Source organism: Anopheles maculipalpis, chromosome 3RL (assembly GCF_943734695.1).
Source record: "Anopheles maculipalpis chromosome 3RL, idAnoMacuDA_375_x, whole genome shotgun sequence".
NCBI classification, from domain to species: domain Eukaryota; kingdom Metazoa; phylum Arthropoda; class Insecta; order Diptera; family Culicidae; genus Anopheles; species Anopheles maculipalpis.
In genome coordinates this window covers 79970338-79997252 of record NC_064872.1, presented here as the reverse complement: position 1 = coordinate 79997252, position 26915 = coordinate 79970338, and the positions used below count along the sequence as shown (strand labels likewise).

Genomic DNA, 26915 nt, shown 5'->3' with positions numbered 1-26915 from the left:
AGCTCATTTGTCCCCCAACCGAACGCATTACCTCGTTAATGTGAAATCAAGAGCAGCTAATGAAAGAAATACATCTTACAGTCAGCAAAACCATCACCCGCTTGCTGCTTCATTCGCATTCGTCCTTACGAATTGTTATGAGATTCCATTTTGTTTCCCTTCCATCCGTACTGGGTACGTCGGCAACGCCACAACAATCGCTGCGGGAGTGGAAATAAATGAGTGAAGCCTATGAATGGGTGGAAAGAAAGCGTCGGTGCAAAGTAACATAATGTGTAATTGTGTCTATTCCATCCGGTACAGGATTTGAGTGCGTGTAGCGGTGTATGGTTGTGTGTGTGTGTGCTGTGTATTTGTGTGTACAATCTGTTGAACGTTCCTGCAGCTCGAAGGCTTTACAAATTGTGTACGCGACTCAGTATGGTGATGTGCAGTGAGTTGTGAGGCAGTGAGTGTTCTATTGTGTTTTCCTTCATAAATAGGACGAATCGGTCCTTTGGTTTTGTACGTTGCATTGCGACACACCAGTGGATAAAAATATTGGAATCGGAAGGAAAAACGTTCCTCAGGAAGTGGAGTTCTGTTTGATGTACGTATCTTGTGAAAAATGTTTAGATGATGATGATTGCAGGTGGATAAAATAAATAAAACAATAGAAAACAATTTTATAGTACAAAAAAACATCGTTTTAACCTGTATTTCTTATTATTAAAGAAACGTAACAGTTTTAGAACACAATAAGCCTGATACTTCGATAAAAAGTACAAGGAATATTTTTTGTCTACCACAACAAATCTGAAATTCTTCATAGAAAAAATGCACATTCATGTATGCCAAACATTGTTTTATTTCGAGACATGCAGGATGTGCCCTGAAAGCATCGTAGAAGATTCGAGGCTACTACTCCTCCGCTGGCACCAAGAATCAAGAATAGAAGAAAAGGAAGCGCATAAAATACTAAATGGAATTCCGGCACTTTGCGTATCGCATCCTACCCAAAAAAGAAAGCCAAGGAAACCCGGAGAGGGCGCTTGACAGTAGGAAAAAAAATAAAATCCACGGAAGGAAATAAGACAAGCATGCAACCGTTGCTGCTGCTGCTCCAGACAAAAGTCACACACAAACACACGGACAAATCCACATCGCACAGGGCCATATTTTGTTCCTGCCTTGGCTTCTCGACAAGTTTTTCCCATCTTTTTTGACACTGGAGCATTGCTCTTTTTCGCTTTTTCTATCCTCGCGTGCTGTGTGCTGTATGTTTTACGTCCCCTCCCAACAAATAGTACAGTGCCGAACCATTTTCCAGCACATTTTTCCATCCGTTGAAACGTCCCTTTGGCCGGTGTGTTTGTGATTGTGAAGAGTGATGCAATAAAGGAAGGAACTTTTACGATTCATCTTTTCTGCTCGTTCGCGCGTTCGTGGTTTTGCGTACGCAAACTGAGGACAAAGCCAATAAGCTTGTTGTTTGGATAAAACGATAGGAGGCGTAGGGTGTGACGGAATGATGCAAATGGAAGTAAATCGCATTGGAAAACGGTTTGCGTTCGAGGACGTTGACGTTTGACGCCTGCTCGAAACAGTCAGCTGCTGCGGCTGAGCTCGCGAGTAGAAGATCAAACAGCGAAGATTGAACGATATTTGTCATTTTTCAATGACATATAAATATACATTATCGTCTCTCGTTTCCCTTTATTTATCCACCCCTTTTTCAACCAGCAACGTTTCATTTTGCTGTAAGTTGCAGCAGGGGACGGAAGCAAGGAAAACAAAGGATGCGGGATACATTTCGGAGTTCCGTCGGGCAAATCCGGTTTTGTCAGAACGGGAAATGGGATTTTCATCACATTTCCCTAGCCATGCGTACATTTTCATAGAAAAAAACATGTAAGCATTCTCTATCGTGTGATTCGTTTGCCTGTACCGTTACGCCAAGCATACGGAAGCATTGTTCTGGCTGGAACATAATACTGGTGATGGTGATTTTTGAACGCTTTGATTGGAGACACAATGCAAATATTTTAATGGAACAAACGGTGTTTCATGTCGCCTCGTTTTATCTACATTTTGTCCACTGACGAGATGTGCATGTACAGAAGGATTTTGGTTTTGTTTTTCATATGGTAAAATTTTGATTTCTGATTGCATTTGTTTAGGAGGGTGTGGATGTTCCAAATAAAAGAACCATTTGATGCATGTTACCGGTTTAAATATGCTTTTAATCGCGTAAGAGCGTCGCTATTGAGCAGAACAATACGTTAACAAAACATATTATAGTACGATGGAGACGCCTGGTACTTTTCATATCTTTTTTGAATGATAAATGTTTTTCTTGTACCACGCAACATCTATTATTGAAAAGTATGTTAAATACCTTCACGCCATTCGAGGTTTTTTTTCTCATTATGGGAAAATAACATCAGCATTCATAAGACATCGAATAGCATTCGCCCTTGATATTGATTAGACTGTTCTGTCACAATAGTATCATGCAATATTAAAATCACATCATAGCATTTCACTATTCCAGAGCAATTGATAATTCATTACATTAGGTCGTAAGAATAAATATTATAAAACATTTACGTTATTTTGTCTTTGTAACATACCTCTAAGGAAAATAACATTTAAATGGAGACGCCTGATCTTTTTCGTCGTTAAAGTAAATGGTAATTGTTTACCATACGCTAAATGATAAAAAATTACAACTTAGTTTTGTAACATGCTTCAAGTGATAGCTTTTAATTCTTATTCGTACAAATACAACCACATCAACATTCATTTGTCTTTGCTTAGCATTTACTCTCAGTATTGATTATACTGTGCTGTTACTACAACATCACCGCAACATCCTACAAATGCGTAGTAGAGGTTCTTTAATTTATTCATCACCATAACGAGTGGGAATTTGAGCCAACTGGACATCGAAGGACCTCATTTGCACATATAAGTGTGTATGTTTGAAAGAGAGAGAGAGAGAAAGAGAGAGGAAGTGTTTCGAATGGTGTAATGTCCATTCCGTAACGTTCATATCGCTGAAATCAATCATCTGCTTCAAGCATGAATGATCGAAGAGTGTACCTGTAGAAGGTAGAATTGACAATACCAGTACAGACGGTATGTTTGTTGATATTTGTATTTGAGCATCTTTAACTAATAATTATATACTTTTCAATGAATGAAACATTCATCAATTAATTACTGAAATAATTCCCGCCTTAAACTAATTAACTTTTCCCTAAAAATAAAACTGAGCGAAATCAATCACTGTTATTTTTGGATGGGTTTATGTCAAATCGGAACATAATTTAGCATTGAACTTTAAGCATCAGCACATTACCGCCACGTAGAAAATTCAAAGCATCAGTAGCATCATCCACTTACTCATTAATTAATCGAATATTGAATTCATTTGAGCAGTGACAGCGAATCAAAGATCTCGCCGATAGTTTCCACCCATTCGCGTCCAGAAAGCCCGTTTGTTTAATGTGTGCAGTTTCCACAGAAAAGCATACATCATCATCAGCTTCATCATCATTCTACCATCGCCGTTGCTACTACCATTATGCTTATAAGCGGAAGCCATATTCCACCGCTACAACAATGGCAAGCGATTCCATTAAACGTGCACGGTTGGGTAGAATGCATGCGAAACGCCTATGCAAAGATTATTCCTTGTGTTTCCACATCACTCGAAGGCGGCCGTTTTTGGTTCATTCACGTCATCGTAATGTGAGACGGGTACTGCCAGTCATACTCATTGGCGGAACTGATTCATTAATATTCATGGCATATAGAAATATGATCCGTAGCAACACATCAACCATCACTATCAAGGGAAAAGGGAGCCAGAGCGGATGTGATGATGAGGCGCTCAAGTGTTTTTTGAAGAATTTTAAAGCTTATCTGTCTGACGGTAGTTGTCTGTTTTGTGTGCTCGATGTACATAGCATAATTTTGCTGGATTTACATACAACTAGCTTCTAGCAGCCAGTTCTAGATAAACATTGTAAAGATACCGTTTTCATGTCAGAGGGTTAAAAACTAAACTTTTCGGAACACGTTCGATGTAAAGCAATTCAAACAATGTGTTTAGCACGCCTTTCTTTCGCGAATCAATGTTCATCAAATTGATCATGGAATTATTGATTACAAAATTACCTATTTGTATGATTCAATCTTCAAAGCATTGCGTGTAAACGTCATCGTGACGTTGATTGATTTTTTAATTCACATATCAACGTTCGACATATTTTTGGTTGGAAAAGTGGTTATAAAATTCTTTTGTAGCTTCAGATCTCTACAACTATTTTTCACCGTAGTCATCGTGTAGAGAGAAGTTTCATTTTTCACTCTACAATATTTATATTTTTAATAACTATGTATGTAAATACATTTCAAGTGTCAATCTTGCTGTACCGGCAAACGCAGGTGCTACACAACTTCTCACCAAGCGCAATCACTCGAATCCAATTATTACTGCCACGGTGCGATCGCATGCATAAATAAGTGTGCCAGCTGTACGCGGTAATTCCATTCGCAAAAAAACACATTTTTTGCATTTCATCAAACTTGTTGACGTTGTTATTTTGCATCAAGTATTTTGGCAGACAGAAAAAAGGGAAAAAGAAGAAAAAAAATAGCAAAAAAAAAGTTTCTTTTCTATCATTATTCAAAACTGTGAATGTAGAGCATAAATCTCTCGAGCGGCGTCTACGACTACTTGAAATGGGTATGATTTAAAGCTGGCGCTATTACGTGCCTAGACATTGGAAGAGTGTAATTTATGCGTTTAATTTATTGTAGTTCCTTTCGGAGTCAATTTGATGAAAATTATTTACGGTATATTATGTACTTTCGAGTTGATGATAGCCAGGTTAATATTGTGGTAAATAATATAAAAGCTACTGTTTTCCAAAATGCTTCTCTATCGAGGAATTACAGAAAGACTTTGGTTAACCATCTCACTTGATAAACCGCGGATGGATAAATCGAATCTCATTGTGACTTAACTACATAGGAAAATGTTTTGCTCGTGTGTAACATTTGAGTACAGCCAAACTCAAAGTAAGTCAAGGATACGGACCAACCACAAAGTTTAACTGTTATCAACAAGGTGGGGAAAGATATTGATGAAAAAACTTTCCATGATAACGACAAAAAGAATAGCTGAACGTTCATACCAAGCCAGCGTTCGAAAAAGCGGCCGATCGAAAGCACCACTTCAGATTGACTCTCGTTCAGTTAACTTCCAATGTTTGGCGATCCATAGCTGTAGATGCTGTATGTTTGAACGAACTTAGGTTTTATTTTCTCTCTTCTTTCACATCACTAAAGAAACGTTATCAACCATTGATAAATAGAAAGTTTCAACCCAACAAAACATGCGACAAAATAAATAAAACAACGATTTGAAGGGTAGGTTCGACACATACACGTCCATCAGCTCTGCCTCCGACCAATGGAGTAAGGGTATGAAATATGAGAATTTGTTTTTCATTTCGTTTTCATTGCCCCTGACAGATTCAACCGAACTGTCCACCTTCATCGTTCATCGTATAACACTGGCACAGCCACAAAGTTCACTTGTTGCTAACCGGCGATGGCACTATGACACATTAGAAATGGAAGAAACATCCATCAATCGATGCGACTATCAGGTGGAAAGCATCTATCAAACCTTGCATCACGCTCAGGGAGATTTGAAAGCATTTCCATTCGGTTTTGTGTCCTCCTTTCTATAAACTGACTGAAATGTCAAACAGATATTTTTATCCTTGAGTCATCTAGGTCCAAGAGCAGTGTAGAGTAAGAGGAATTCAAAATAAACTATGAATCGAAACAATCAATGCCATGCTGAAATGTTCCTAACAGTAAGAGAAAAGAAAAGTTGAAGATAAGGAAGAAAAGTGTTTAATTTGATTTTGCTTTCTTTTTCATGCAGATGAAACGAGAGCAAATGGAGGTTCCAAGGTTGTAATCTATTTATTTACGAAAAACTTTTCTCATTTCGTGTGCGGCTTATCATTTGATTTGATTGTGTCGGGAAAGTGAAATGCGTGTGGTTTGGTACGTGTTTGAGAATATTTTATTTCTATTCGTCTTTCTTTTTTTTTTCTTCAACAATGCTTGTGCAAAATTATTATCAAATCAATCTGAATCTCTATTGATATTAAAACATTCATTTTCATTTAATGCCGCTTAACCTATAAAATACGGGAGATAGCGTATAAGCTCACCCATCTGCCAATAGGATATTTATTACATTTAACGGCCATCAACACGATACGCCCGATGGAGTGACCAACCAACACACAGCTCAGACTGAGGTTGTGTATTCGTCGACTATAATGATGCGTGTGAACGAAGCCTCGAACAACACCAATGAAACGTGCCGAAAGGACATTGGGAAAGGCGTACCTTCCCGCTTTATCTCTTTTCCCATCTTTCTGCGTTTGCCTTCCCGACGTGCATGGGTGAAAAATGTTGTGAATCAGTAAAATTAGTATTAAGTCCGTTTCGTTAGTGTGCACAACCCGGGATAGGTCTAGCGTCGAAGTTGAACACAGCAAGATTTATTTTGTTTGCTTATGCTGGTGCTGCCTTCGTTCAGAGTTCCACAATCAAACTTGCTCATTCGAAGACGAATAACAATTTTGGTTGACTCACGTACCAACCGTTTCCGTGGGCTCCGGTTGATTAGCTGCCAGGGATTGAAAGACGTTTGACCATGCTTTTCTTTTCCGTTTTCTCTAGAAAAGCGGAGAAAGGTTTAGAAACGGAAAGTCAATAAACAGAAAGAAATAAGGAAGAACACGGGAATCGAACAAAAAGGCTAATGTAAGCAAAATCGAAAAGCATACAATTTATTTCACTGCCAACGGGGGAATCCTTTCACTAATACTATCGTATTTATTCTTCGGTGAGGGTATGCTTTTGGGCTATGGAAAATAGCATTTGGCAGCGGCATAATCACATTAATCTATTATAAGGCAGGCCCCTCTCGTTCGAATGGGCGCGGTAAGATATAAATCAATCCGGGTTTGAAGCAGCTGATTCAAACTAGACATAAAGCGAATTTTTTTTTTTTTGTTGTTGCGTGAAGTCATCATCTTTCTACAAGGGAAAAAAGCGCCAACATGTTTACATAACTTGTTAAAATAAGAAAAAAAATCTTATGAAAAAATGATTGCGTTTTCAACAACATTTTCTCCAATGATGGAAAATTAATCCGAACCGAACCAAACGAGACGTTTCCGAAAGTGAAAGAAGATTTAAAAAGAAAATGCTCGTCCTTTATTTATCGTGAAAATTCGTCGGTGGTGGTTCGCTCTTGAGCTTAAACCGGGGACGCGTCGTCCAGCTCGTAGACACTTTTATTGTACGGCGTCATAATAGAGCATAATGATTATTATAGCCGTCTGCTAAAGAAGCAATAGCAGTGAAGTGTCTTTCCTTTCCATCGTTGGTTTTTTTTTCTTCTAATAAAAGAGCGAGATAACGTCCAATTCATAAAAACAAATTTCAAATGGTTCTTTCCCTTTGTACAATCCTAACCTTGGCCGGGGGTCATCGGGCGACTGTGAGTGGATGATTGTGATTAAAAAATAAATGCCTCCTCATTCACCCGTTGGATTTTGAACACTTTTCCTTCAACATTTGGCACCCACCAAATTGGGATAATGTTATGTCCCGTTTTTTTTTTTTAGTAGCAAACTACCAAACATCACGATCCGAGTTTTATCCACGAGCCGTGAAAATTGTTACTGCTGTGTCCCATGGGTGCTGTAAGAGATCTCACAAAGACTAAGGCTCCACGAAAGAAAATTTCATTGTTTTTGCTTGTGAAGCTGTGGTGGAAAACGATGGAATCGGCCGCTCCACCACATCAGATTACCGAACGATTAAAGTTTATATGCCTTAATTGCTGACACGATGCACCCATCCCCGGTCGTCCTGTTTGCAAACGTGTGCGACCAACGTTTCGTGACGGTTGGCTTGCATGCTTGGTTGTAGTTGCTGGCTCGCTTGTGTTTGTTGGCAAATTTGTGTACTATTTTTCCACTGTTTATACGGCGAGGCAGTTTTTTCGCATCTGCGTTCGCGTGTAGTTAGTGCGAATTAATTCCAAACACGGAATCGACGCTTGACACGAATGAGCGAAATTACAGACCAAAAGCACACATTAACCGTACGGGGACTGCTTGTACAACAGCTCATAAGCGTTTAGTTGAAAAATTCTTGTGGGTTTTGTTCCTTTTTTTTGTTTTTACATGGGTGGTTGTGGTGCAAAACTCCAATTAGCATTATCTGCTATTTTGATTATAATAATTTTTGAACAGCTTTATCCTTAGTCATACATTCGCGTGTGACTGGAACGATTAAAAGAAATGAATTAAGTACAAAGCTAGCACGCTTTACGGACTTACTTGTTATTATGGAGAAACTCATGAAGTTAGAACAAAAAACATAATGTTTTCAATAACAGTTAATAAAAGCGGGGTTGTTTAACAATTAATTAATTTAAACCCATTTTTTTCAAATTTAGATTTTTATAAAAAAAACTACATGTTTAGGGTGTTTTACAGCAATATTGTTCGACCTTTGTACGACCAACCTAGGCACATATACGACTTTGATCTGTTCTCACTTTTCAAAGTCATTCCAGGAAATATCGACTTCTACGTTAACTGGCTTTCAGACAAACGCTTAACCACTTTTGGATTATCATTACAATATAATGGTTTTTGGACAACATCTTGATAGTTAGGAATGATCTTGATAGTTATGTGCATAATAAACTTAGTTCTGGTGTAAAATACAAAAAGTAAAACACAATTAAAGATTATCATGAATCCATAGTATTCAAAGACACCTAAAACATGGGTAAGCAATTAAAAACCCCAACGGTTGATTCTTTGATAGAAGACTTTGATTTGAAAATCTGCAAAAGCAAATGGCAGCAGTGTACTAATCATGTTCTACTGTCGAAGTTGATAAATAATGAGGCTGTAACCGTTATTGATCGTTATCCATTGGCTAAAATAAATTAAATCGATTTGAAACCGGGTCTGATAATAATATCCAGTAATAATCAAATCCCATTAAAGGAGCAAAATAAAAAATAGCTCATAAAGCTGGATTACGACCGACAAAGCAGCAAACTAACTGCAAGGTGTTTTAAGCTCCTGCTTTTAATCAGTCAGATCAGATGTAGCTCTGTTCCTGCTGTTAATGAAATGCATTTCCATGTATCCAAGCTCTTTAATTTAGGTAAGGCACGGGACGCTTTACGACGAAACTGTTGCTTTCACAGTGTTTTCCATCCAGCAACAGAAAGCGCAGAAAATTAATCAACTCATCTTTTCAACCAAAACACTCGCTCACATACACTCACACACCTAATGCTGGCCGTCGTCTGATTTTGTTGCTTGAAGCTCTTGCTGTTGCTCTGCATCGACTAAAGGCACAAATGGGTTTGAAATACGAATTTAAAATGATTTTACGACCTAATTTTCCTCTCGTCTCGTTTGCTGCTGGTGGTGCTGCTGTCGTGGTGCGTTCCTGGCTTCCCTTCGTCTCCCAAAACGACGAAGGCGCCACTCGGCAACTCGTGAAAAGGCTTCTATTTCTGTTTGGCTCGTTCAAAGTCGCTGTCGGAAAAGCATCCCGTTGACTTTAATTGGAATTCTTCGCACAGTTCCGTACGAGCTTGGGTGGCAGCATTTTCTCCCACTCGGTTTGGTTGAACGCTAAGGAAAAACGTATCTCCACAGCAGCGTGTTGGGGAGCTGTATGATGCAGGGAAGAATGGCGTCTGTTTACAGAGGTGACAGAAAATTACTACAAACTACGTTACGTTCTTTTTCCCCTCCACCAAACACTGCCGTACCGTGTCACAAACAATCACAACAGCATACCGAAATGATGTACGGCCAAGTCTTTTCTGGGAGGAAAAATATGTTCCACAAGAGAATTTCAGCTACCTTATGCACGTAGCACGAGACAAGGCAAGACATGTGTTTTGCCAACATGCGTAGCTTTTAAATAAATCTGATGTGTTGTTCTGAATGATAATCGAGAGCCACAATTGTGTATGAATTTCTGTTCCTGTTTTTCCAACTGCTTCCATTAAGCGCTGACATTCTTCGCTGTCGTAGTCACAATTTTAACAACCGTTTGCACTACTCGTTTTCGTTTATCTTTATTGCGAAGCTTTCCGCGGAAATCATAACTTTTATTAGTTTTTCTCGGATACAATAATTCCCTATTAAACTCAACGTAAATAACGTTGGAAACAGTTGCATTTCGCAACGCACGGTCAGCTTTTACCTGGACAACAAGCACAACTCACAGCGGAGAAATAAGATATTATTCCTGGAAAAGGATAAAATATTCATTTTGGTTGCAATGAAGGAAACGGCTTTGAGTGCATAAGCTGGTACTGTTTAATGTTCTACTTAAGCAGCTTACAAAGAATTGTGCAGCGTTAGTTTGGGTTTTTTTTTTCAATGAAAAATTAATTGTTTGCTGCGTCTTTTGCAGTAAGTAATAGATTCTCTTGGAGAAAGTATAGTATAATAGAAAAACAATTTAACAATTTGAAGAAGGAACTAAGAGCTTCAAATAAAAAGTTTTTCTTGGCATAAAAAAACGCAATAATAACAAAAAGAAAAAGAAGAAAAGTAACTTGGTGAAATGTAGACAATTTTTAAAACCTATCAGAATACTAAAATGTATTTTATTCTAATAAATTCGTTCAACAGCTTCGTTTGTTTCACCTAACCAGCTCGTGAAAACTGCTCGTTGGACCTTGGATCGAAATATTTAATACAAAAATGCACATTCCATGATTTGCGAACAAAACGGTCATTCCTTTGAATCAAAATGGGATGTAAATACTGAATTATAAAAAAAAATCAAACCTATAAACTGCTGTAGTAAAAAAAATAGCACGCTTTCGTTGAGCAACAAAATTGCATAAGAACGATTGCATTTCCTTCGAATCTTTTGAACGAAACTACACCTACCTTTCATCACATTTGTCATCCAGGAATGGTGGAAATACACCCATTCATAAAAAAAGGAATGATCTTTTTGTCATAAACCAGAACAACGAGCAGCGATGGTACAACGATCTTCGTACAAAATTTCATCTCTGACCACATTTCCCACTTTATGGCTTATGAGTTCTACCGAACGAAAAAAAAAAGGACGAAACTCCGATTTCCATCTTTCTGCTCAACTACACCAAACCATGGCATGATTTATCATTTCTCTACCTCGCAAACGGGAACGCCAACGGGAATGAGCTCAATCTTGTGTTGATATGAAGCGTGAGTTTTTATAGAGTTGCAGTTTTACCTTTACCCCATTTCCACGGTTCTTCTTTCACTATAGTGGGTGGCCATACTCTTTTTCCCTTCCCAGTTGTGTGTATTAGAAACGCTAAACCTCGCAACAATTCTTACCCATCAAGCCAACGATGGTAGATTGGCCAACATGGGCACGCAAAAAAAAAGCATTCTATTTGGATGGCGCAGAGATGGCTGGGTGTTTCCCAGCCACAACACACAGAATCCTGGTGTTGATATCGCTGTCGGCTTCTAAGCACAATCAGCCCGGAAACGGTATCCATCCGATTGCCTGACACAGCAATGCAGACTGCAGCACCACGATTTGGAAGCGATTTCCGGGCGCAGAACGAGAAATGCGAGATTTATTTGATTGTATGGAATGCAAATTTGGTCTTAATTGAGTTTGCCAAAGATGCTTTCCTCCCGAAATTCGCAAACGACCGGCGTCCTGCACGTATCCAGCACGCAGTGGTTTAGCAGGCTTCAAAACATATGAGCAACAAACATAACACAGCTCGAGCAAAGTGCTGTGCCGTTTGCCGACATTTAGGCGTCCGGCGGTTTGCCTTGATTTTAAGTGCTTACACGTTAGTGGTATAAGTTGTGTCCAAAATGGGTTCTGGCACGCATAATGGAAGACTTCATAATAGACGAATGGGACTGGGAATGGAATTAGATCATATTTATATCATATTTTGATGTATTTTTTCTTCTTCTCTCCCTTTCTTTTTGCAGGAATGGAAGCACAAGGTCGTCTTTTCGTGGTTGTCCCTCCAGCGGCGAAGCATAGTAGTTTGCGTGATGCAATCAATACAAAGGAAACGATAAATCAGCAACATTCTTGCACAGCACTATCTCTGAAATAATCACCATCCATCGTGCGTCCTAATTCTGACCAAGCAAAAACTTGACGGATGAAAAAGTATTTCAACAAAATTTTCGCAATCAGACGGTTCTTGGATGCTGGAAACTGTCCGTCGAAACACTCGCAAGGAAGCGGATGCTGCGCAAGCATTACAGTTAGAGCGATACTTATGTGAAGTGGTTCGGGCAAGTGCTCGTACCTTCAGACTATGAACGGTCATCAGACCATCAGCCAGCTACAGCAGCGTTCAACTAGTGACATTGATGTTGCTTTCGATTCACCCCCCAACGGACAAGGAATGCCACGATCGCTCCAAAACACGATACGACTACTCGAACGCCCGCTGAGACATTCGCACGTACTGAAGATGAAGCTGTAAATAATAGTAAGCCCTGGGAGTTGGGTTTCAAACTAGAACCATCTGTAGGCCAACATAAAAGGCAGGCAAAGCGTCAATTTATTTGTTTCTCCCTGCAGAGGTGACGTCGTAGGCGAAGCAACAACAAACAAAAAAATACAGTTCCAAAAGTGTACACTCGAGAACGAGCCATTCGCTCACAATAGATCTGATAGATCTTCTTGGTACGTGAGCAGAACATCATACTTCGTGGAAGAAGGAAGTAACCAACAAATACAACAACAACAAAAAACGAAAAACAAACATTAAACAAACAACAAAACACATCTCTGTGCTTCCGTGCTGAGTAACTCCGGGACAGGAAAAGGAGTAAAGAAGAATACAGTGTAAACACATACGCTCGCTCCCCCTTTTTAAGCCAGAAGATGAGCTTCTTCAGTTCGCTACAGCAATACGTGACGAGTGGGGTAGCCGGGCTTGGGTTGAATCCACGGCGGTTTTCCCTATCGCGTCAAGAATCGACCGAAGGCTCTTCCGGCCCGTCCGGTGGTCATTCATCCTCGTCGTCGTCCGTCCCCTCACCGTACGGTATGGGAGGTACTGGTGGCGGCGTGTCGGGTGGTATGGGGCACAGCCCAGGCCCAAGTCCGGGAGGACCCGGAAGCAGCAGCCAAGGAATGTGTGGTCTCGGTTCAGGCGGTAGTAACATCGCATCCGGCAGTGGAGGAGCGGGTTCAACCGGGCAGGGTACGGGTGGCACATCGGCCGCGGCAGGAGCATCGCTCGGTAAGTGGATAGTGGCTGATGCAGTTGTACAATTCCGAACGTTGTAACGGGTTCGGAGCTGAGCAAGAAGTCATACTGTCAAGTGGTGGCTTAGGTAAAAGATTACGAACATCGCATCAGGGGACAGGGGAAGAAAGAAAGACAGAAAGAAGGATGGAGTGGATCAAGGAGGCTCCCATTTTGATGTGATGTAAACGATATGGAAGAAAGAAATTGCTTGCTGCTTTTTCCATTATGTGCCTCTCCGCGCGGAGGGATCTAGTTTTGCAATACGAAAATGCACTTATAGCAATGGTGAAGAGTTCTTAAAACATCGGCCACGGTTGGGAGCGGGGCGGTTTTTCGCTGCCGTCATTTTATGTTCAGCTTATGGTATTTTGGGGATGGATAACTGAAATGAAACAGGAATGTGCATGTTTGAGCGCTGTTTTTTTGGAAAAAACATGCTTCTTTTTAGCTGATACGTGTAAAGCTTTTGAAAAACGAAAGCGTAAACATCACACGGTGGAACGCAGAGGGAAATTGAGTGGAGAATTATGGTGAAATTTTCATATTTTTGATATTTTTAAGGCAATAATATTTCAAAGATTTAGTATCTAAAAAATCTGATTTTTAGTGAACATTATTCTTGGAACTTCAATAAAGACATTTGAAAATGCTTTCTTGGAATCCAGCTATTTTGCTAGGTAATGCTAAGTTTGAGAATCCAGTATCATTATTTAGATACTCAACAGACTGAAAAATTTCTCTTTAGCGCTCAATATTCACGGGGTACTTTTGATGGTGTCAATTGTTGCTCAAATAATACGCCTTTTCAAACCTTTGTTTTCATTTTCACATTGAAATCGTTCTGAAACGCCCTCCAGATAACGCCCAGGTGTGATGGAAAACAGCATTTCAAAGCTCATGTGAATTTTATGATCAAAAAGCAGATCTCATTAAACTAAAAACGCCTGCCATTCTGAATGAGTTATATATTGTTAATCCGATTCTGCACCTTCAAAGTCAGTGATGCCTTGTCTTAATCTGACGTCATCGTTGCAACAAGTTTCCCAAACGAAAAATTATCCTTAGGGTACAAGCTGGCCGCTTACCCAATCAATTTAGAAGACTTATAAAAAAATGGAATCTTGTTCACTTTTTACCAAGAATGATAAATCTCATCCAACAGTATATCCACCGTTTTTATCACTAGTGTTAATACCACTACTCTTCCAAAGCAAACTGCTCCAGGGCAAGACCAATGTTCCGGAGCGCTTTATACGGAATTCTAAAAAAAGGAAAACATTTATTTATCCTGTCCTTTGCTTTAATGTTCGTCCATAAGGATGCTTTTAAACTGAGCACATTCAACGTCCCCTCGAGAGGCCGACACTTCATCAAACACCGGAAAAGGTGAAAAATATTAATCATACATGCTGCGTCCTTTTCCTCCCTTTACCACGGCTCACATATTGGCGGCAAAAACGAGCGAAAGTCGAAATGGATTAGATCAAGCATGATGGAGGGAAGAGCGATAGGTGCGATGTGCACAAAACCCCCCAAACCATGCTCTCTACCCATACGGACGATGTCGTCTGTCAGCTCGTCAGCACAACAAAAGCACTTTTGAATATTTCAAAAACTAACTCACCAAAAGCCAACATCCATAAAACATGCCTGCACATGATGACGGGTTCGCTCGAGACCGGTCGTTTCTGCCGCAGGAATAAAACAGGCTCGTGCTTTGAATATTTGGCACTCCACTCTGGGAGACCCTTAAGTGACAGTTTGGAGCACGTTCTGTTATGGGGTGTAGAAAGTGAAGGCGGCAAAGACACAAACACATACAGAGATGGGGAAAAAAACAAACGCTCTTTATGGGACTTTCCTCAATCTAGTTGTGCATTGGAAAGGTGAAAGAATTATTAATCACCAATAACCCTCGGTCGGTGGGGGAATGTTTTCGTTTCTTCTCTGGCTTAAGATATGGGATCAAAGTTGTTCCAACTGCCATAACCCAACTCATGGTGATGCGTGCGTTCTTTATTTTTACTTGACTACTGAAGGGAAGGAGTAAATTGCCGGGCTTTTACTTCCACGTATGCCGCTCAACCCATGAGGGATTCTAAATTGAATTTGGACCTCACCTCGACCGGCGAGCGTCGTTGAATAACATATCGATTGTTGTCATGAGAATTGTGTTGACGAAGTTCTCTTATTAATTTAGTAGGTTTTTTTAGTATTCACCTAAATTGCATGGCAAAATTTTATTATTCTGGATCGTTTGGTTTTTCTATCTTATTTATTGAGAACTATTTGAAAGTAGCTTTAATTATTGATGCTTCAAATAAAATTTCTTACCGTTCCGGGTTAGGATGGCAGCACAAATATGAATAGAAACAAAACACGTGTAAACACCATGATCAATCCTAGCAAATCTTGTTCAAAGAAATGATAATTATTTTTATCAAAGCTATATCAGTCATGACAAATCACGGCCAAATTCATGAATAAAACATTCAGAAACAAAATAACCCGAAATCATCCACTTGTTGCCTTATAGTCTGTTCAATGGGAATGAATAAATAGAAATTATTTTCCCCTTTTGTTCTTTTTCGAACTAATAATACATTCAATGGTGGAAAAGTATGCTCACTGCCGTTAGTAATTACCACACCTGCCATGTATTATGTTCGTGATGCTATGCATTTTGTTACTACGCACATTTTCACCATTCCTTTCCGCTTTGCTGTCCAGCTCCGTCTCTCCGTCTGTAATCAAACAATTAGACAAAGCAAGACCACGTACATGCAAGCGTGAAACAAAAATGGAGAAAACAAAACAAAACACACTTTCGACGATAGAGCTTTAATCACTGCTTGGCGCAACCACATGGCCGTTCTGTCGGGCGCAGGTTGGGGACTCGTAAATAAATTATGCTTCACTCCATTCGAGCATGAAACTCACCATCGCGCCCATGTCCCCGTGCCCGTAGATCACGAAGATATCATGTTGTTGGGTCAAAAGCAAAACGTAATACAGCTAACGGTCCGGCTGGGGCTTAGATATAGTAGATAGATTTTGGAGGGAAGCGCTTCATACCTGTTCGCTTCGTCCGGTTCGGTCCTGTGAACGAGGACGACCTTCCACCATCAGCAACACGTATCGACGTTTGTTGGAATGAGCAATGTCATTTCGAATGAGTGAGTACGATGACGGTGGTGTATCCTTGGGACTAATTACGATACCATGTTCGTGCTATTCTGCGTAATGCAGCTGCAACAAGTGAGGGCAAAAACGAAGCGATATTGGAAAATTTATTCATTCATAAAAGCTTGGATTTTGCTGCATATGTGTTGTTGTTGGCAGAATAATTTCTGCTACTTTGTTTGTGACGATCAATAAATAGCCAAATAAGTTCGCCTAAACTTGAATTTCTCTAAGATGTTGGCAATAAAAAATCTCATTCACTGAAAATTTCCACATATTTCTTGCGTCTGAGACATTCAAGAGTCTTCTTACTGTGAAAATATGACCATTTTCAGGTTAAAACACCTGCGCATGAATGCATGAACTTTCTCCTTACAAGTGTTCTCCGTCCGAGACAAGAACATCAATCTATCTGAGAACATGATGAAAAAATAATATGTTCCCGATATGACTGCAGCATGATGGGCGGTTTTTCTTAAAATTGTGTCCTACATATCCCTTTCCATGACTAACATTTCTTTTTGAAAAAACATTCCTTGTTTAGACCATGAACCAAATACGTAAAAATCTGTAATCGCAACACTCGCCAATGTGTACATCTACTTCCTAGTAAAGTAAAATATACAAGCTGCTAGAAAACGTCTCACGGGATATAACAGAACTTTTCGTTCCTCCATTGCGGAATGAATGTACCGCAAAAAAAGCAATGAAAACTCTTACAGTAAATATTAACCTATATTCCACAAATGGGCCATAATTTCATTTTGTTTTATTGCCACTTTGCTCCCACACATGCACACACACTCGCGTCTCTTATAACGCATAGAACTCCAGCCTTGCCAGAGGACATCCTTCTCTAATCGATTATCTCGGCGCAGACGAGAACTCAAAGATGTTCGATCTGGCCCTTTCCATGCTACCCTCAGCTGGTAATCTTTAGCTTCGAAATGTTGTTTTGATTGCCGTTTCGATTTATGCTTATGCAAATCTTATCATACGTTTTGCAGCTTTATACATGGGGGGAAATTTTGTAAGAAAAAATGAGAGTGTAAGAGAACCAGGGAACGAGAGTCAGTGAATCACGTTGATGTGACATAATCTGTTCCTAGAAATTGTTTTTCTACTTTCCGGTAGAGCGAAACATAACGCGTGTAGAGAAGGAAGGAAGGTGCGGAGCAAAATATAAACAACCTTTAAATTGCGTTTCTTAATGATCAAAACAAAATCACTCCAAAATTAAGAAAAAATGGACAAAGTCCCTCCCACCTAGTACAGTCGGTTGCAAAACATCCATCTCAGTGTAGCTGTGCTTGGGGCTTTTCATTTCCTTGTTTTCTGCTTGCTCGTGTGCGTGTGTGTATGTGTGTGTGTGACATCGTGCCATCGGCACATGGTGCCAAAAGTAAAATACAAGCAAAAACAAATCATTTTCATCTTCAAAATACTTTTCGTCTAAGGGGAAAGCAAAAAAAAAAAAGCAACACACAGGAGCGCAAAGGTTTCAGCAGCACACCTTGAGATAAAGCAACAAATGTCAGCAAAGTCAAAAGTTCCTGCCCCACACACCGGTTCATAGAACTTTTGTTTGGTGTTGGTGGAAATAACATCGAAACTTTGATGCTCTAAGCAAAAGACACACGATTGTGTTGCTTGTTTCGTTGAATTTTCATAAAGTTCAATTCCAAGACACACCTGATAAGAACTATGACAGCCAAGCTGTGTGCTTGGTTGCGAGAAAATGCTCTTTTTAGTGTAGAATTTTATCTGAGCGGTGTTGCGAGAAAAAACATCAGCTAAAGTAAAAGAAGTTGTAGGAGTAGGAAATTATAAATTATCGCGCACTTTAAAACATAAGCAGCATTCCAAGCAAAAATAAACAGAGCTTTGTATGGACACTTTCAATTGTACCGTTTTCAGAATTTTCTGTGGATGATACAGAATTTGGAAAATTTGTACAGTTTTGAAAAATTTCCATTTCATATATTTTGAATTAAACAATCAAACATGTTATTATTTCTTTCTGGGTTTAGAACTAAACAGTAATGAAGAATGAGACACTAAAAAAGAGAAAAACGTTGATTATGGACATAAAATAGTTCAAAAGCTATATTAAAACACAGCATGACAATGATATCTTATACAAAGGACGACACATTATGACGCTCATAAAAAGTTAAAGATCCTCTAACGAGCATCCTTCAGCCCGTTGCCATTTTTCGAACCTCCTGTACCTTGTCTGTGAAAAGTTAGACACACTATAAATTATAATTGCATCTTCCCGATCAAACCTTACACACACCAAGCATCGTGCATTGGGACCGTCTATGTGTTCATGTGTGTATCGCAATGATGTTCTTTGTGAAAATTGCTTCCCAAAACTCGAGACAGTCTGTTTGGCAGTTGTTTTGCCGTTTGCTATTGGAAAGTTTTGCTTTCCGTTTCCGACGAGAATCCTTCCTTCTGGCTGAAGATGTTTCCTTTAATGTGTTTGATTGCATTCTGAGTACGAAAAAAACCTCCACCACAAGTACACAGATGGGGAAAAAAAAACTCTTAAAAAATGTTGGTATGAAGTCAAGTAGAACGACTTATTGCGATATTATAGACTTTGTTCGTTGATGAACTCGTCCACTTCTAGGAACATTCAAAGCCATGATAGAAGGCGTATTGTAAAAATAAACTAATTCAACTTCTACAAAACAGATTCCATATTGTGATAACTTTAATCAAGCATTAAATACTCGCCCTTTAAGAATAAAATTAAAAAAAACACGTGATCAATATCATGCGCCTCGGCCAGCACAATTGAAAACAAATAAGGCCATGTCTTACATGTAAAGACTTCCGAAAGCAATTGCCATACCAGCAGAACAGAGGAAAACTACTCTCTCCTCCTTATCTTGGGATGGACACACACGCACGTACACGGCCATCAGTTCCAACTGCATGTACGATAGATAGGGAAAAACTAACTGCTGTGCAGAAAGTCCCGACCCATTCCAATTGGGCGTTTCTTGTATGCATGCATGGGTGTGCCTGCACGTGAAGCCTGTTGCCTGATTGCACATTTATTCATTCACCCGATGTGTGTATCTGCGTTTTGTTTGAATTTGTGCACTCATGCATCATTCGTCTGCATTTGGCCTTTCCCGTACATGTACATATATTCATTTAAAGGATAGAATTTCCCAACGGGACCAGCAGGTCTGATCACCTGGCTTTTGCGAGCTCCCCACCTTCTTCTCGGCGCACACACACACACACATTATTTTCACACCCGTGTCTGTACACCGTTGTTCTGTGTTGGTTGTGCGCATTAGTGTGGCAACATAATTCAATGATTTCATTAGACTACAATAGCACCCGGGTCAGGTACTCGTGTCACTGCAAGTGCACTCTTGTGGAGGATGGTGTACACCTCTCAGTACCAGAAGGACCAAATCACGGCTGTCTATCGCATGAGAGCATCTTCCATGCATGTGGTGCATGTGTGCTCAAGCACTAGAAAGACATTTCGGACGGCAGAAGAAGCGTCCTGCATCCTTGAGCGTACGTGTGATTCTTGCACTATCAATCCTTCATCCTTAAACCGTTGCTGTGGGATAATCGAAAACGGGAAGCACTATTTGTTAAAGCTTCGAAACTCATCCGATTTCATCGATAACTCATCCACTTTAACCCATTCCATCTCCATCACACATAGGCTATGGCAAGGTGGCAACACCGTCCTCCCTTGCCGCACCAGGCACACCCCCGATCCGGCGCCAGTCATCCGGCCGTGGTCTCGATGCACTCGTACCGCCACCCCGCCAAGGATCGTTCCGTGGACGCAGCTCACCCATCAATCCGAACCCGCCGGACAAACCGTCGTTTTCCGTATGGAAACGGCGGCCGTCGTGGCCCGAGGTGGAAATTAAGTCGTCATCCGGGTAAGTTCCTTCTATTGGCTTGTATGGTTTTTTACTGTGATTTTGTTCGTTTTGGTTTTCCTTTATCTTTTGGTCGCTTGCGAGAGTGAGAGAAAGCAAAAAAAAAAACAAGGGTCACTCTCCCGAAGCCCGAAAGTGTGTGTGTGTGTGTGTGTTTTTACCGTTTTGTTTCGTGTTTTTGTCATGAATATCCGTTTTCAATCCAATTTACTCTTCATCCTGCCGGCTCAGTGTTACATTGTACGTTTATTTATTGTGTTTGCTGCTGCTGCGCCTCTTTCACTCCAAATGCTTGTGTTCTTTTTTATCGTCCTCCAACGACTGGGGAAGCATCTGACGCCCATCATGCCCGAGGGTACAACAAGCCCTAGAAATAAAAACGAGCTACGGCGGTTGTAGCTTTCCCCGTTCGCCCTATATTCTAATTTTGATGTAAAAATGCGTATACTGGGCGAGTATACAAGGAATAAAAGCATGACCCTTCTGCTGTTGGCTTCCGGCCATAAATCGATTTGTTCGATTTTCTAAGTAGATTGCAAGGGATCGCTGGGAACCGTGCTTAGCGTAATTTATGACGGTTACTTATTGGATCGATTAGTTACTTAAGATTTCTTCCCACTTCTCGCTTGTTGGCATAAATTCAAGCAAAGGTGCTTACATCGAATTAAGTCTAAATTATGACAACAACAAATCTGCGCCAAGGAGGGGAGTTTGGGGAAGCTTCAAATAAGAAATTTCACTTGACATTGGCCGTTGAAGGATGTTTGCGATATTGGTTTGATCGATACTACCGATCGGAATGGGTTAATTATGGCACAAGCTGTTTCATTAAAGCCATTCCTTCAGTATGGTTCGTTCGATGAATAACGACATAATGAAAAGCAATATTTTATGAGTCATAAAATTGAAAACAACCTTGTTTCATTGTTAACATAACCTTACAGTTGAAAAGTTTCTGCAAATCTTGCAAAAAAAAACCAAGCATTGCAAACAAGTGATTTCAAGCTATCAGGAAACGTTGTAAACAGGACGATTAATTGAAAAATGGGTGAAGAAAACTCCAAGTAATTTTTTGGCATTTTTCGCATAGTTCTAACATCTAAAATTTATAAAGTTGATGAAAAAATATAATTATTGTCGTTATAATTTCGCATCACATAGAAATCGAATTCAAATGCTGAACAATGGATGTCTTCAAAATCCTGGACAAGATCTTCATTATTGAACCTTCAGTCAAAGCTGTCCATATTTAACCAGCTGTCCATATTTTATATTAAAACAGTTTAGCCAAACACAGCTTTCTTCTATTTCCAATAATCGAATTTTCAGGCTAAAACTATATTTTATTTTTCAATGCACGCTTTACTATCATAAAAAAGTTTATTTCATCTATACCTTTCATAATAACGTGATACCAGATGCTCAAAACAAATAATTATGGTGAAGTATATGAACATGAACTAAATCCTTTAAAACATTTGCTAATTTAACGCCTTTAAATTGGACGCTCCTATTAAAGGACCTTCCAACATTCCCACCTCACGATCGTTTAGAACGTTTTATTTGTCTGCTCCAACATGCCATTACATTGATGAAAACTCTGTAAACTGTGTTTCAAACCAGCAACCATGTGTCTCTCCTAATGGATCATCCAGCAACGTTGTACCTCACCTCATAATCTGTTTCGAAAGCAAAACAAAACCACCAGCTTTGGCTCGTCTAAATTACATTATTATTAAACCTTTCCTGCCTGAATGACTTTCCAGGAAAACGTGCACCATGTATATAATTTTGCTGGTGATGATGAGCACGCCATTGAATGAGCCCACCACCGAACAGGGGCTAAACAAAGCCAACCGAGCGCATTACACCCTTGCGGACAGAATCATCACCCCCTCGGCCATCGCTTCGAAACATGCGTAAACAACTGCCGTGTAATGTTTTCCGTGGGTAGCAGTGAAAAATTCATTAAACTAATTTCTTTAATCTTCATCTTCTAAAATAGATGAACGCAACCAACACTGGCCCACAATGTTACGCCATGCATTTGCCGTGGTTGGTCCGGAAACATCTCGCTTCTGTACAGTGTTTTCCTTACTTTCCTGGGACTCCTAAACAAGCTAAATCTAAACCAGCCAGTAACGCGAAACTCTGTACAATTTTCCAGAAGGCAGTTCCGTTCCGGGATGCAACGGTTGCCATAATTAGTTTTCAAAAAACCACAATAAAAGGGACCCCGGGAAACGCCCGAAGCTGACTTCCAGCTAACGGCTAATAATGTGTCCTCATTTCCTCTCTGCTCGGTGGATGGGGAAGGATAATGTAGTAGAGTATCCCGGAAACAAGCACCATCGCGCGCATGGTGGCGTGAATTAAATGAAGCTTCCGGTTTTGTACACTGTCACCTTTTGCACCGTAGTGCACCTGTCGTCTACAAGTATAATCATGGTCTCTGTAGGCCGTGGGTAATGAGATCGTTATTTTGAAAAAATGGGAAAGAATTTTCTTAACTTAACTCGAGAAGCTTAACTCGAAAGGCATTTTTTTAAGATATGATTTTCTATGAAGAAACCTCATAATAGTTGAGCGCTAGACACTAAGCTGCACAATGAGAAATATGGTTATACGAACGTATCAAGTGTTGTCAACTGCTTGGCAGAAGCTTGTTTTCGCTTTAGTTTACAACAATATTTTATTCACTTCGAGCAGGTATTGACGACTTGCTTACACTACAGAGCTCCGCATTAAAGGTGGGCAAACATTTACTTTGATGGAAAAATAGGCTTCAATTGGTATATCTTTTAAGTTCGCTGTTGATGAGCCTCGCTTGAACTATCAGCCGAACTTGGTTGATTCATCTGGTTTGTTAATTTTGTCTGAAAACCCCTTTTACCCCATTGCTGTCCGCCCGTATGTGTACTCAAGAATGTGAATTTTGCAAAGATAAACAAAGAAAAAACTTAAGACGAACCTAACCATATCTGAAATCCTAACAAAGCCTTGTTACGTAACAATATTCGATCAAACAACAATTTAATATATTCCCTTAGGTAGGGCGCATGTATGAGTTCTTATGTGTTTCGTCCATGAAACAGTTTTCCATAAAAAATGTATTTCCATTTTCCACCACTGCTCATCATTTCCCTGGCCTGGGTATCTTTTAACCATCAACAAAACCCAACCAAGACTCCCGGGAAAAAGGGGATGTGAGCAGAAACAAAAGGGAAAAAAAGCTTTTAACTGCTAGGGATTGTTATTTTATAATTGTTTCACAATTACGGTTAGGGTTTAGTAAGCCACTGGGAATGGGAATTGCAAAAGGATGGTGGTGGCGCTGGAACGCTGGTCATGGGTTGTACTTACCCGGTGCTGGTTTCTCTACCCCTATTCCGCACGGTTGCTAAACACTCGCCCTGTAAACCTTTCCAGACCCTACCTCTCTGTCTGCCACTACGTAGCCTCTCGCAGGCCGAGATCCCGATGAAAAGCGCTCGACCAAAGCAGCCCAACCATAACAAAGAACTAACAGGGATAATACCGAGAATAATAGCACGATACACTTTCACATGCTCAACGTCCATGGGTTTGTTCGTTCGGTAGGAAAAACGCTACCGACGCTGTCGATGGTTTTGGATCGAAGGGACAGCTTTTCCGTTTTTCCACGGTGGACAGCTTTAGTATCGCGGGATGAACGAGTGGGAGAGGAAGGGTACGTCGGAGAGATCTGTCAAGCCATTCGTCGATTCATTTCGTTCCGTTTCGATCCATTTCGTTCCAGTCGATTGTCAGCATTGCTAAATGGGGTGTGCCACGGATTAAACCAGAGGGACGATGAGTGGGGAAGGATAGGAAAAAGGGATAGGGATTAGGGCTCGTCAATGGGAAATGAAATGATGTACCCATCAAACTAACTACATTCACCTGTTTTTGTTCTATTTCTTTCGCTTTCTCCACTTTTGATGGATAGTTAACGGCTGAAAGTCTGTTGGCTGATACTCACAAAGATACGCAAAGCGTATCGTGTTTCACGTTGTTTTGATAATATAATTAAGTTTGGATTTACTCAGTTTATTGACTTTTCCTTATAATAGACGTGATTTATCTGTTCTCTGTTGATTTTTCTTAGCTTTTAGAAGATTATTTTTCAGATTAACGTAACATATTGCTACAAGTATTGCAAAACATATGGATTCGGTTCGTGCTGATTAAGTATTAGCTTAAGTAACTTATTGATATCAGTATGTCAGTTAAACAGCTCTTGCTTTGGACGTGCCAGTCCCGATAAGATTTGATACCTGGTCGTATCGTGTGACGGATGGACGCTGCTATCGTCTCGAATAATAGACAGCAAACGAAAGAATCCATTTAGTTAATATTTCTTTTTCGATAGATTTTTTTAATCCCCAAAATACACTATTCTTTGTAACAGGAAAAGCTGATAAAATATCAATGAATAAGTGAATCGTATTGAATAAATTTATTGCTTAAATATTTAAAGATGACAGGTCAGAACGAAACCATGTTTAACTTATCCTAATTAAATTCCAATTCAGGTGAAATAAAATTTGATTAACAGGCAAATTCTTTGCAACAAGATAGGAAATTTCTGGAAATTTTTTTTTTTTAAATTTTCCTCAAATTTTTCCTAAAATAACTGAAAATATGTTTTTTTTTTTTCGTCAGAAAAATGCTATTTATATCTATACAACATTCAGAACAAGTAACGGGCAAGCAGATCCATTTGCTGCTACCAGGAAGTTTTCGAAACTGGTAACCGAGTTAGGGGTTGTTGTGGAACATGTTTGTATCATTACAAACCGATTCCACTATTTCCGATTCTCATCGTTCATGTGGCTGAAAGCTTTCTGCATCGGAATTTGAAGAGTTGATGACGTGTGTACCCGTTGCTAATGGGAAATGTTGCTGCTGAATGGAACAAAACAAACACGAACCCTTTTATGGTTTGTCCGTAATGTCTTCCATTTCCTACACATTTCCGGCTAACCCCAGCTAACCCTTAATGGGGAAGTATTGTGTGAGTTTAGTAGGGCGTTTGTAGGCGAAAAAAATAATTCAGTAGCTTTGATTGAAAAATAAATAATAAAAATACTTTTGAGCTTTTGAAGAAGGGTTTATAATTTTGAAGTCGATCTCGAAACTTTGTCGCATTTAAAGAGCGATATTTCTATCCGTATTGTCATTGAAAAATGATTATATTTCCTCCCAAATTTCGATCTCTATAGCTATAACCATTAGCGCACACTAAAAGCGAATGTAAAGTTTCTCAGTCACAGATAGACGTTGCATTAGTTGCTTATTGTTCACATTTCAAACATAATGACATGGCTTCAAATTCAACCTTCAACCTGCAACCTCAAATTACCTCGCCACAATATCTGCCAGACCAGTAACTGCCGTAATGCATTTTCATGAACCATACACAAAGTGCACTTTTTTCCATTTGGATGACTTGTTTGGTTCGTTACTGGTGGAAAACAGTCCATTTAAACGACCTGCTGCCATAGTAGAAGCGACTACAACAAAAAAAAGGACGAAATGCGCCTGGTTGTATGCAAACAGTAAAACGTACTAAACGAACCGCAACATATGCTACTTTTGTATACCACGTTGGCAAGAAGGCAGGACATGACGTTTACTGCAAAACCATTCATCAAACATCTACCGTGCCCTGCCCTCCGACATCTCCCGCCCCACAGGCTTCTTCCTCTCAAACCCTAGCAAAAGTCCATCGATCTTTGTTTCGTGCGGTTGGTGTTAAGCTCGCTTCGACGATTCGGTTTGGTTTGGCTTTGGCACCGAGCCAAAATACTTCCGGCGGAAACCTGTTGCCAAAGGCTGCCAGCGCCGTCCTTGGCGTCATTCGGGTAATCCGACCGTTGTGTGGCCACCTGTTGTTTGCAGTCTCGTGTACCTCTACCTCCTTCCCTCCTCCTCTCTTCATCACACTTCAATGACTTCTCTTCCGCGTGCTTGTTACCACCGCAAGCACTCGAGCCCGCCTACTCGCGGCGGTCATTACGGGTGCGCGGTGGTCGCGAACTATGGAAGCATATGCCCACCGGCAACACTCGGAAAGGCTCGGTAATGAAAACGTTTACTTTCCCGACCCCTGCCCGCTCTACTTCCCTTCTCCCGTGTCTACTGCACCGCGGGGAATACGTGCGTGCGTCATTTTCGTACATTCATCGACTCATTTCGAGCCATCAAGCACACAGACGAACAATTAATTTTGCCGCCATCCATTATCTCGTTGGCGACATGTTGGCAACATTGTGTGTCCATGCACCCGCCAACAGCCCGGCCCTTCTGGCTATTATTTGATACGGTTGTGGGCTGTTTTCCTTTGGAAATTACTCTCGCGGGCAGTGTTGCAAACAATTGCACCCAGCCGCGGATTGTTGAGA

The 26915-nt window shown here is 40.2% G+C and overlaps 4 protein-coding genes across 4 annotated transcripts in view; 2 read left to right on the top strand and 2 right to left on the bottom strand.

The window, feature by feature from the left end:
* The window catches only part of LOC126563349 (uncharacterized), a 147122-nt gene extending 145443 nt beyond the window's left edge, over positions 1-1679 (bottom strand). Inside the window, exon 1 of the mRNA XM_050219985.1 lies at positions 1675-1679. The gene's annotated coding sequence lies outside the window, so the exon portion shown is untranslated. The remainder of the gene's footprint in view (positions 1-1674) is intronic.
* Positions 1-26915, top strand: part of LOC126563291 (40S ribosomal protein S24) — a 478430-nt gene that overhangs the window by 330678 nt on the left and 120837 nt on the right. The gene's annotated exons all lie outside the window — the stretch shown is intronic.
* Positions 1-26915, bottom strand: part of LOC126563401 (U6 snRNA-associated Sm-like protein LSm2) — a 507910-nt gene that overhangs the window by 360341 nt on the left and 120654 nt on the right. The window lies entirely within an intron of this gene.
* LOC126563518 (BAI1-associated protein 3) overlaps positions 12958-26915 on the top strand; it is a 47518-nt gene continuing 33560 nt past the window's right edge. Inside the window, exons 1-2 of the mRNA XM_050220163.1 lie at positions 12958-13369; positions 20265-20490. Of these exons, the coding sequence (XP_050076120.1) occupies positions 13009-13369; positions 20265-20490 (587 nt within the window). The 5' untranslated portion in view covers positions 12958-13008. The remainder of the gene's footprint in view (positions 13370-20264; positions 20491-26915) is intronic.